This window comes from Ctenocephalides felis, unplaced genomic scaffold, assembly GCF_003426905.1.
Source record: "Ctenocephalides felis isolate EL2017-DRISC unplaced genomic scaffold, ASM342690v1 CF-g0.4_SCAFFOLD_00845, whole genome shotgun sequence".
NCBI lineage: Eukaryota > Metazoa > Arthropoda > Insecta > Siphonaptera > Pulicidae > Ctenocephalides > Ctenocephalides felis.
The window spans coordinates 28,179,083-28,191,486 of NW_020536999.1; the positions used below are offsets into that span (position 1 = coordinate 28,179,083).

The 12,404-nt window shown below is 29.6% G+C and overlaps 4 protein-coding genes across 4 annotated transcripts; 2 read left to right on the forward strand and 2 right to left on the reverse strand.

The window, feature by feature from the left end:
* Positions 1-2,120, reverse strand: LOC113381518 (zinc finger protein 239-like). Its single transcript, XM_026620388.1, has 3 exons — positions 2,024-2,120; positions 1,475-1,775; positions 1-34 (listed from the first exon to the last, which is right to left on the reverse strand). Exons 1-3 carry the CDS (start codon positions 2,118-2,120, stop codon positions 1-3), a joined length of 432 nt encoding a protein of 143 aa, XP_026476173.1.
* A 3,026-nt stretch (positions 2,121-5,146) lies between these two features.
* LOC113363381 (ELMO domain-containing protein 2) lies at positions 5,147-6,513 on the forward strand. Its single transcript, XM_026605877.1, has 2 exons — positions 5,147-5,997; positions 6,091-6,513. The coding sequence occupies exons 1-2, from the start codon at positions 5,476-5,478 to the stop codon at positions 6,511-6,513; spliced, it is 945 nt and encodes a 314-aa protein (XP_026461662.1). The 5' UTR covers positions 5,147-5,475.
* Positions 6,514-6,559: 46 nt separating this feature from the next.
* On the reverse strand, positions 6,560-8,020 carry LOC113373296 (thioredoxin domain-containing protein). Its single transcript, XM_026613607.1, has 6 exons — positions 7,787-8,020; positions 7,532-7,717; positions 7,331-7,469; positions 7,096-7,257; positions 6,902-7,027; positions 6,560-6,837 (listed from the first exon to the last, which is right to left on the reverse strand). The coding sequence occupies exons 1-6, from the start codon at positions 7,911-7,913 to the stop codon at positions 6,630-6,632; spliced, it is 948 nt and encodes a 315-aa protein (XP_026469392.1). The 5' UTR covers positions 7,914-8,020; the 3' UTR covers positions 6,560-6,629.
* A 26-nt stretch (positions 8,021-8,046) lies between these two features.
* Positions 8,047-11,905, forward strand: LOC113381534 (elongation factor Tu). Its single transcript, XM_026620389.1, has 8 exons — positions 8,047-8,106; positions 8,558-9,012; positions 9,071-9,324; positions 9,406-9,529; positions 9,598-9,848; positions 9,941-10,169; positions 10,279-10,449; positions 11,766-11,905. The coding sequence occupies exons 2-8, from the start codon at positions 8,682-8,684 to the stop codon at positions 11,903-11,905; spliced, it is 1,500 nt and encodes a 499-aa protein (XP_026476174.1). The 5' UTR covers positions 8,047-8,106; positions 8,558-8,681.
* The last annotated feature ends 499 nt before the right edge of the window (positions 11,906-12,404 follow it).

Here is a 12,404-nt window from a genome sequence, read left to right on the forward strand (position 1 = left end):
TCACCTCATGGGTGGCGTGGAAGAAAGTTGCAACCTAAATAAGTACATATAATTAATTATGTTAATTAATATACATAAATGTGTCAATATATGTGTACACATCACTGATAATTACAAAATAATATCGAAACATCTAAAATAAATTTTTTTAAAATAATCTTTGCTTTTTAATATGTGGTTAATGTTATTTTTAAATTTTTTTTCAGAACTTCATAAAGAATTATTAGATGCTTTCAGAAAGAATATTGTCAATAATTATTAATTTTGAGTTAGTTAAAAAAATACTATAAATACTACAACGCGATGAGATGTATAGTTTTTGTTAAAATATATTTTATCAATAATCATACATCTTTTCGCATTGTAGTATCTATAATATTTTTTCAACATCTAATTCAAAATCGTGCCTTGAGGCAAATTGCTAGAACTTCCCGTACCAATTTTTTTTTAAAGATCAACATTTTTGAAAAAAAAAAATAGATTTTTGAGAAACTATAAAGTTTTGACAAAAATTTACTTTTTTTTGAAAAAAAAAACATTTTGAAGAAAAATGTTTTCTTTATTTTGAAATATTTTGGAAAATCTGAACTTTTTTTTCAAAGCAATCGTACTGCTTTAACTGCATAAAAACAAAATATCGGTGATGATAAGATATTTGATAATTTGATGTGCATATGTCTAATGATCATTTTTGACCGCCAAATGGCTTTTTTTTTTACTTTTTCTACTAGATCTCCGAAATTGCTAGACCTGCCTTCATGAAGATTTGATCAGACGAAGGTCTTGTTAATACAAGTAACTTATTTTTTGAATTATTAAGATCGGACGCTCCGTTCTCTTAAAAACTGAGTTACCGTTTTTGGCATTTTTTGCCCCGTATCTTCGAAACGGCTAGACCTGCCTATCCCAAAAACTAAGTTCTAATAGTATATAGGTAAAATTATAATTTACCTATATACTATTAGAACCATTCTAGGGTCAATAATAATTCTTATTAAATGCATTTACAAATATTTTGTTATCTAAATTTTAATGAAAATTTTTTGAAACAATTTTCAATTTGTTAAAAACAATCAGTATATTTATAAATATACATACATTAACTACATTATAATTAATCTCTGGACGCGAGAAAGTTGACAAAAAAAATTTACCGTATATCACGTTTGCATGAATTCAGCAGCATCACTGTTTATTTATTAATATATCCTTTTTTATTCATGTCTTCAAGTAACTTAAATAAATTTTATATCTGACATTAAGCAAATATCTAAATATTAAAATCTATTAAAATTTATTACTTTTTTCTTTAAAAAAAATATTTGTTTTCAATTATATAATATTGACCAGTAAAACATAAATTCAGAGATCATTATTTATTATATACATATATACATATGTTAATATTTTATACAATTTAAATTAAATAAGTCACATTTCATCATTATGAAGATCATTATCTATTAATGCTTACTTTTCGTGTATTTTCAGATGACTACGTAACACATGTGATTTTGTGAAACCTTTTCCACAGATTTCGCATTTATGTTTACGTTCCCCTGTATTAACAACCATATGTTGCTTGACATGTTTAGAAGCTAAAAATCGTTTGCCACATTCTGTACAAGAATAATTGCGAGTACCAGAATGTTTAAGCTTATGTTTAACTAGCTCACCACTAGATTTAAAAGCCACGTCACAATCTTCACAAGCAAAAGGTTTTTCACCTGTATGAAACCTTATATGAATTCGAAGCTTATTGGCATCAGGAAAACCTTTAGCAAGTTATAGATCTTTGCATGTTTTTTAAATTCAGCTTCGTTAGGGAAGAGCAACTGGCACTTTCGACAAGCAGCTTTACGAGGTGATGTTTGTGATTTTTCTGAATCAGACCGTAATTGAGAATTTTCACTGTGATATTTATTCAAATGGACTGTATATTTTGTTCTATTGGTGAAAAACATTAGGCACTTGTGACACCTGGGCCGTCGAAAAGAATTTTGTGAAGAAGAATCAGAAATACCTACAAAACTATTCAAATCTGGTGAACATTGAAGAAAGTTCATTCGATCATTTGATCCTGAATTTTGCTGTGAATTATTAAGACGATCTTGCAACATTGGGCAGATTTTTCTATTACTGTTTCAGAATTTTGTGAAAAAACTAAGTCCTGGCATTCATAATTATGATCTTGATCTTTCTCTGCAAATGATTCATTCTCAGTGGTTGGTTCATCTATGGCTTCAAATTTTATTAAACGATTTGAATTTGTTTGTACTTTCCTTCGATGATTTTTTTTGCCAATGTTTTTTTTCTGCTCTATCAGATAATGATAATTGACATTGATGACATTGTGGTTTATGGGATTATTTTGGAATGCATGAACCAAGTTCTGCAGAAATAATATTGCAACTATTTAAATCTACTGAGCTTGAAAACTTTATATAATAATCAGTATCCTCGTTGTCATCAGTATTTGAGGAAACAGGTACATGTTCATTTTTATATTCTGTTTCATCATCATTATCTTAAACCAAATCAATCTTTAAATAAGATTCTTCTTCATTTATGGTAGAAAACTCGGTGTCATTAATATTATTATTTAAATCATTTTCATCGTCGTTTATTAAATCTGTACTTTTAGTTAAACTATCCAATTGCTCAATTGATTGCCTACGTTTCATCCAGAAGCTAAAAAATTCAATTAGTTCACTGAAACAACCATTACAAATATGTTTTGGGTAAGGGTCGCCGTTATCGTTGTAGTTCAACCCACTTAATTTCAATCGGCTGTAAAAAATTAAAGTTATGGAATGAATATATGATATACAATTTTCTTATTTTTGTAGAACTAAGTTTTGTTCATATCCTCATTTTACTTATTTTTTACTGACTATCGCTGATTTTTACAGATTCTAGGAGCCTTGATCACTGCTGCTGGCCTTATACTATCTGCAATACTTTTTGCAACTATATTGCTTGTTTGCAAGGAACGAAATGTTGCCAACAAAGAAATTCGAATTCCTGAAGAGCAACTACAATCCAGTTCTAGGTAAAGTTTTACAGTCCGTACAAAACAATATCAAACAAATAGGAGTATTATTTCATAATTGATGTTGTTTTAGGCCGCGAACTAAAAAAAGGTCCGTCAATGTACAGCGGCGTAATGGAATCGTCCAGTGTCGAATTGGATTATCCTATACACAGAAAACCTGCAGAAATTACTATTACACCGCTCAGAAACAGCAGAACTAGTAAACAATTACCCGATAGCATAGTTTGATTTTCACAATCTTCAATTAATGGTGAGATTCAATTAATTGGTTACACTTTAAGCAAAAAAAATAAAATTTTACCAGTATCAGCAGAAGAATGTCTATTAGCAAAATAAATCATAATTGTATAATAGGCTTAGCTGGAAATTAATCATGATCTTACAATTCCTACATATGAAAATATTAATGTTATAGGCTAATAATATCAATATCTTTGGCTTCAGAATTTTTGTTTCAGAACCTGATCTAATCCTGGCTCGAAGCGTTGATCCTGATTTCGTTAGGACATGACCTTAAAAAAATTGTCTATCAGATTTTTGTTATATTCTCTATTAGTTTCAAATGCTTAAAATATGTGTATTAAAAACAAAAATTATATTTTTTAATTATTATTATTACTATGTAATAAAAAATTCCATACTTATAAATAAAATAATAAATGATTATATATAAATTGAATAATTAACAAAACATAATACGAATGCAATGCAGAATTTGGCAATTTGGCTAATATAAAGATTCGCAAATGAGCTGAAAGTTTAAGAAAAATATGTTTTTCAGATCTCGAGCTCTTAACATAACGAATTTCTTCCCAGCTTCTAGCGCTGAAAAAAATTAAACTAGTGACGCATGGTATTGTGCCTTAAGGAAAGTTACTGAAAATTACATTTTATAAAGAGCTTTAAAATTTTTTGAAAAATGAAAAAAACTTAATTTAATAAACCTTTCTATTATATTTCGATTTTTTTTAAAAAAAATAACTTTTATTTATTGAATTTATTAAAATTAAATTTTATTTGAAAGATTCGATTCCTATTCATAACGATAACGTGCTGATTAGTTATTGGCCAAGGCAGGTCCAACTGTTTCGAAAATACGGGCCAAAATGCCAAACATGATAATTCAGGTTTTGAGAAACGGAACGTCCAATATCATTAAATAAATTACATGTATGGACAAAATAAAGAACTGCTTAACTTTGTGGGAGGCAGGTATAGCGGTTTCGGTGTTCCAGTGAAAAAAAATTAAAAAGAAACATTTGGTGATAACGTGCTGATTAGTTATTGGCCAAGGCAGGTCCAACTGTTTCCAAACATGATAATTCAGGTTTTGAGAGACGGAACGTCCAATATCATTAAAAAAAGTACATGTATAGACAAAATAAAGAACTGCTTAACTTTGTGGGAGGCAGGTTTAGCGGTTTCGGTGTTCCAATAAAAAAATTTAAAAAGAAACATTTGGTGTTCAAAAGTGATTATTAGACATGTGCGCATCAAATTATCAGATATTTTAATAATAAGTATAAATTTTGTTTACATTTCTATGGGTTCTTTAATATTATTTATCCGTTATTCTGCGACGCGGCGCTTACACTCTTCTATCTTTTGTCTCTACGCAGCTAAAGCAGCGCGATTGGTTTAAAAAAATGTTGAAAATTCTCGAAATATAAAAAAAACTCAAAATTTTTTAGTTAAAAATTTTTTTTTTAATTTTAATTTTTGGTACGGGAAGTTCCGGCAATTTGCTTTAAGGCACGATGCCAAGCACCACTATCTATAGTATGTGTAATAAATTTTCTGCAATCAAATAGTTATTTTAATTTTAAAAAAATGATATATAAAAGCTATTTTAAGTATAAATTCAGGAATGGGGCGGCATTTTTGTGAGTGCCCCAGGGCGCCAAATTTCTAAATCCGGCCCTGCATGCACTACTAGATGACTACTAGTAACTTTATGTCACATGTCAGGACATATTTTCCCCCGCACTATGCGCTACCTTCCGCACATCGTACGAATCACAAAAGTTAGGTTGGGAATACGAATTCTATTAAAAACATCTGGAATGCAGTTCAATTCGTAGTGGCATTTCGTTTTGCATGCATATATTTTGCTGTTTTCTTTCAATAAAAATGTATGGAAAAAATAGTAAACTTTGTATTATCAGATTTGCATATCAAATGTTATTATTTTAAAAATAAATTTTACGAAATGATTTGTTTGACGAATAAATAACAGTTGTCAAAGTCTAAACTGCAGGATAATCTTGGTTGTCATGGCAATCTATTTCTATAAACAATTAACTAAAATTTCTAGCATATAATTAGAATATTATGCACCAAGAAATGTTTAGAAAAAATTCTAAAAAATTACTTGTGACTTAATAATATAGTAATGAACCTTGTAAACTGTGAGTTTTAAAATGTTAAACTTTGCTGGTACTTGGAATTATATTTACTTCTGGCTCAGGCCTCTTATTAAATGGTTTCTACATCGAACGACTCGGCTCTGTGAGTTACAAAGAATTTGTTACGGTTTGAAATCTGGCTCTGAGAGAATACGAGGTGTGGAGAACTCTTTGTATTTATCGAAATGTAGGAACATACAATTGCTTATACTTAGGCTAAATGAGATCTGTTTAGAAATGTCATTTCTTTCAAATAAACAACAAAGTCTTATTGATGAAGCAGTTGTAATCATCATGAACTCAAAATGTATTAATCCTAAAATTCACAAGCCATTCATCAAATCATTAGGAAAATGCATTGAACAAATTTGGGGCTATAAGCAATTTTATTATGAAATAGAAAATCTTCGAGTAATTCAATATGATTCTGATAATGAACAACATGAAAGTAAATTATACGAACTATGGGAATTACTTATGCCTGACGTAGATTTGGAAGCAAGGATCACTAAACAGTGGCAAGATATTGGATTTCAGGTAACCATGAACTTGAGTAAAAATTTATTTTTAATATGGTTTAGATACTTTAATAGGTTTCACATAACTACTTTGTAACATTTTCAATTGCAGGGGGATGATCCCAAAACAGACTTTAGAGGAATGGGCTTGTTAGGTCTAGAAAATTTGCTTTATTTTGCCAAAGAACACACAAATATAAGTAGTCAAGTTTTAAGTCATTCACTGCACCCACAATATGGATACACTTTTGCAATTGTTGGTATCAATCTTACATCCATGGCCTATAAACTTGTGAAAGATGGTAGCTTTAAAACACATATGTATAACCTTGGCACACCGAATCCAAATATTAACATTTTTCATGAATTTTATTCTTATCTATATTATGAATTTGATAAACATTGGATTTCGTCAAAGCCCAAGAGCATTATGTCATTTTCATTCATTCAAGAAAGATTTGAAAGATGTATTAGAGAAACATTAGCACAACCTGAAATAATATTGAAGATCAATGTTCCTGTAAAAAATATTTGACTTGCTTTCATTAGAAAGCAAAATAATAGTTTTGTAGAACAAACTATTTTATAATGAATTAACATTAGTCAATTTTTTTATTTCAAAAAATATAATATGAGATTTCCGATTACAAATTATTTTTGTTTTTTCTTTGATGTTGATGGTTTATTGGCTTTAAATTTAGATATTATTGCAGTTATCAAAACAAGACTGAATCCTATAGTTGTAAATGCGATAACACCAAATATTACATAGATCAACGATGGATATTCATTTATGAGTGTGTTAAATTTATCAACAGCATCACGAATCATTTCCACTACCCAGGAAACTAGATCATCACTGTAAAAGACATTTGAAATTTCATATTATTCTATACAAAAGTTTAAAATAATGCAATACATACAATGGTGCTTTTGGTAGTGGCACAGGTTCAGCTTTAGTATTTTTGTACCAATCTTGAGCAAATGATATAAACGATTTTACATCATATTTAGGTAAATTATAGCGGTACATTTTTCCCTGATGAAATCTGGGAAAAAAGATTAACTGTAACATTTTAGTTTCAAGAAATTAGTTAAAGTTATTAAGCAAACCTACAATATAAAAGAAGGAACTTTATGCACACCAAAGCGCCTTGCTGTTGCGGCTCCAGTACTTGCTTTATTAATTCTAGCTACATTTGTGCGGGACTTAATTTTAGCTGCTACAGCTTCCCATCGAGCTCCTAAGCGTTGACAATCTACACATTCTGTACTATAGCTGAAATTAAAGTCATGAATAACAATAGTCCTGGACATATTTTCATAATATAGCAGAGTTAAATTTCACACACAACATAACAAGCCAATCTCCTGTTGTAGCGCCTGTAGCTGCCTGAGTTAAGTGTTCAAAACTATCATCGGAAAGTTCTTTAACTAAGGGATCTTTGTTATCAATAAAGTGATGTAAAATTTCATCTTCTTGTAAAGCTCCTGTAAAATAGAAATATAATGTATGTAAATTTGTATGTGATTTTGTAGTATAGATAATTTACCTTCATATAGTAAAGGAACTCCATGCCTAAAGAAAACTATAGCAGGTTCTTTAGAAGGATCATAAAGTCTTACTAGTTGACTATTGACTGACTTTACTACCCAGCTGCCCAATGATTCTACTAAATCATCCCTTACATTCACCAATTCATTTTCTACTTCATCACATTGTTTGCATTTATTACTTGCTAAAAACAATCAACAATATGATTAAGAACTCTAGCAAAAATAAGTAATATATTGCAAATGGTACTCACTGAACAAAACCACTACATATTTTTCATTTTTTATTAACTCTACTAGGCTATCGTCGTTAGCGACTTCTAAGCTAGCAAATATCCCATGGAGAATAGTTGATAAAATAATCAGTTTAAATAAAGTCATTTTTAATTAATTGTAATAAAACGAAATGTCATTTCGAAAATTATCATAACGAAACTAATTGAACAGGTAGTTGGTTTACCTGAAGCTGTCACTTTGTCTCGTTGGCGCAACACATCACACTTTTTTCCACCTACGATAAATTATACTTATTCTTATTTTTGGTGTATCGGAATAGGCTTATTCGACATTTTACGTAAGAAATATAAAAATATTCTCTGATTATGTGGGTTCGTTTTCATTTCTCCAATGCAGCAAAAACCATAGAAATCAAAGAAAATCTTTATGGTCAGACGCCGATTTATTACAAGTTTTTCTGATCTTTGAGGTTCTTTGGTTCTTACTTCTTATTTCTTAATAACAATAAATCAACAAATGGGAAGCAATCAGAATATTTCATTATGCTTTTAGAATGCCTTATTCATTAATGCACAATTCTATTAAATTATTACTTGAATTCAAATAGAAATTCAAATGAATGAATAAAATAAATAAATCTTGTTTTCCATGGAAATTTGCATAACAAACTCGGTTCTGTAATGTTTCACAAAAAAGACGATTTTATTTAAATGAAAGTATAACATATAATTAGAAAGTATCAACAAAAGTTATAACTTTAATTATGAATATATTCTGATATTTTCTAGAGTTTTAACGTTAGAGATCGGTGAAAACATGCTACTAGTGTCAGTATTGCATGCCATTTTCAGTTTGAAGTGTCAGTGATATAATAATAATCCTAAAGTGCAATGACATTTTTTTATATAAGAGATGTTTCTTACAAAGTTAAATTTCAAGTTATTCTCTCCCAATAACTTTACCTTAGCGATAATAAAAAAATATTCGTGTTTAACGTGCCAAAGTCTAACCCTACTTTCCTCTAGCTTTACAAAGCAAAATAAATATAGTTTATTACCAATTAGAAGTTATTCACAAAATACTAAAAACGAATTAGCTCATTGCAACATTGGCACTATAGGTCATGTAGATCATGGCAAAACAACATTGACAGCAGCAATAACAAAAATTTTATCAAAAAATGGTTCTGCAAAATACATATCTTATGATGAAATTGATCGAGCTCCTGAGGAAAAAGCCAGAGGTAATTAATGCTTTTATTCTAATAAAACTGATTTTTTCAATCTTTATTTATTATACAGGGATTACCATCAATGCAGCTCATGTTGGGTATAGCACTACTAAGAGACATTATGCTCATACAGACTGCCCAGGTCATGCCGATTATGTAAAAAACATGATATCAGGGGCTTCACAAATGGATGGAGCCATTTTAGTAGTGGCTGCAACAGAAGGGCAAATGCCACAAACCCGAGAGCATTTGCTGCTGGCAAAACAAGTTGGCATAAAAAAAATAGTTGCATTTTTGAACAAAGCTGATAAAGCTGATTCAGAAGTAAGTTGAATATTTGCATCAATTCAAAGTTTAATGTGTTCAAATTTAACTTCAATGAGACAAAATTTCAAAATGTTATAGATGTTGGAATTAGTTGAATTTGAAATTAGGGATTTATTAAATGAATTTGGATTTGACGGGGATAATGCCCCTATTGTATCAGGATCTGCACTTTTGGCTTTAAATGGTGATACCTCTGAATTAGGTAATTAAACACCATTAAAAGCATTGAAGTTAATCATTGAAAATATAATGTTGTTTGTTCATTCACAGGCGAGCCTTCAATATTAAAATTACTTGATTGCATTGATGATTATATAACAACACCGAAACGAGATCTAGAATCTCCATTTGTTCTTCCAATTGATAATGCATTTACTGTGCCAGGACGAGGAACAGTTGTAGTTGGAACTGCAGAATGTGGTATTATAAAAAAGAATTCTCCAGCTCAATTACTAGGTTTTGACCAACAAATTAAGACAACTATATCAGATTTACAAGTTTTCAAGAAGTCTGTGCCCGAGGTGATTTATAATTCATACTAGCTGATTATTAAAAAATTAAAATAAAAAAACAAATAGTAGAAATATTTTTCACATTCATGATATTTTTGCAGGCTTTTGCTGGAGATAATGTTGGTATTCTACTCCGGAATGTAAAAATTTCAACAGTGCAAAGAGGAATGATACTTGCTGCAAGTGCAAATTTACAAATCTGCAATCATTTCAAGGCAAATATGTATTTACTGTCAAAAGCAGAAGGAGGTCGTTCAAGACCCATTTCTGGAAACTATATACAACAATTATTTTCGAAAACTTGGAATGTGCCTTGTAGAATAGATTTATGTAATTATTTTTTTTTATTACTTTTATTATAATAATATTTTTTGTAATTTTTAAATAAATGGTAAATTAGTTCAATTTCAATCACCATAACACCCATTTCTTTTATTAGGTGATTTTGATATGCTGATGCCAGGTGATAATGGCGCCATTTATCTTGCTTTATATAGAAAAATGTTTATGAATATTGGACAGCCATTTACAGTACGAGAGAATAATGTAACAGTAGCAACTGGAATTATAACAGAATATTTGAAGAATGTCAATACATCAAAAGGATTAGGTAAAGTGTACGATACAGTATAATTTTGGAGGAAAATAAATCAGTTTTACGCTAATAAAGTTTCAAATAATAATCTGAATTTTATTTAAACGATTTTTTGTGCAACACTCTAAGGATAGGGTTTATTTATATATGTTTTGGTGCATTCCTGCTATAATTTAATATTATATTGGATATCAATGAATTTGTGTTTGTTTTAATTTTTGAGAGTACTCTTTGTCCGTGTTGAAGGTCGTTCATCGAGTGTGTGTGTGATTTTACCAAAAACATGTGCAAATATTATAAAATCGTAAATGAACTATTGCAGTCAGTAATTTTGAAAATAAATTGTAGTGTGATTATTTCATTTATATAGATACATTTGCAATCTATTTTTATGTAACATATACAATCCATAATAAATATAAAATATATGTCAAAAGTTAGAACAGAAAGAAAGTTTACCGAATGGTAAGTCTCTTCTTCTTGATTGAACAGAAATAATTTTTGTTTCCATTTTCATTTAAATTTCAATCTGCCTATAGAAAGACTGAGTAATTAGCTTGATATTTAATATTGAACCCCCCTTTGTTTACTATATATACAAAATTTGGTTAGTCATAAAATTAAATGACGTTATAGAAGCATAACTCATAATTAAATTGTAATACTGATAGTGAATTACGCAATATAGAAATTAGGTGTAAGTAATATTTCACCTTAAGACATGTTGCATGAACTTCCCGTTTTTATTTGTTTTCTAAAAGTGTAACCGAATAATTCAAATCATAATAAATATTTATTAAACTACGTTTTAAAATGTTCATTAAGATCAGGAAATCTATTGCCATACCAAGTATCATTAAAATCAATGACAATTTATTTTAACAATCAACTACGAAGAAACAGGCTGGCCGTACTTTGTCCAAAACTAATTTGCACGTCTCCGAAATAATATCTTTCGAATAGTATTTGTATTTTCAAAATATAATCAGAATTTGTGGCTAAAACGCTGCAAAAAAATTTAGCACTTTTCTGATAAATTTTAAACAAACGGCGCTGACATTAGTACCAAAAACTAACCAACGGGCTTTTAAATTCTTGAAATTGGTATAGCCGTCTTGAGAAAACTTCGACAAAAGGTAAAAAATCGGCTCACACACGCACACACACAAACCCATATACTTTTTTCTTATTAGATTCAGAATGTATTGACTCCAAATTGAACTTATTAACTAGAAAAAAAAACAGCAAATAACATTACTGGTTGCAGAATAAACTATCCGAACTGTCGACGAACAACAAACTAATTATTTACAAATGTATTTTCAAACCAGTGCAGTCCTATGGGACAAGGCCAAAAATACCAATATACAGATATACAGATCGTCATTCAGCGCGTGCAGAAGAAGATCATACGGCAGGCACTGAAAGCACCCAGGTACGTTCCCAACTGGCTGATTCACCAAGACAGTAACATGATGACAGTAAATGAAAAAATTCAACAAAAATCAGAAAATTATAAGAAAAGAATTGACGAACACCCACATTGCTTGGCACAGTAAGTACTTTTAGAAGCGCGCCCAACCAGGCTAAAAAATCCCAATGATATCATAAATATCCATTTGTAAACGCTATATTATTATTAATACTAGATGACCCGACATACTTGTACCCATGTCTACGATTTTTTAATATAGTATAAGGTAGGACCGGCCCTGATTTATACTTTATTTCATATTTTAAGTGAACTATATGTCAAATCCTGTTAATGTGTGTATCATTCAATCTGCCATACATATACAGTATCTTATATTATTTTAATTTCTTACACATCCCCGCGTGCTTTTTGGCAATAATAATGTGAACATTTCATTTTTCTTATTCATAATCATAAATTTATTATACATATATTCTAACATCGTCTAGGTTCATAAATAAATTAAAATTTTTGGCAAATGATAGTTTTCATTTGT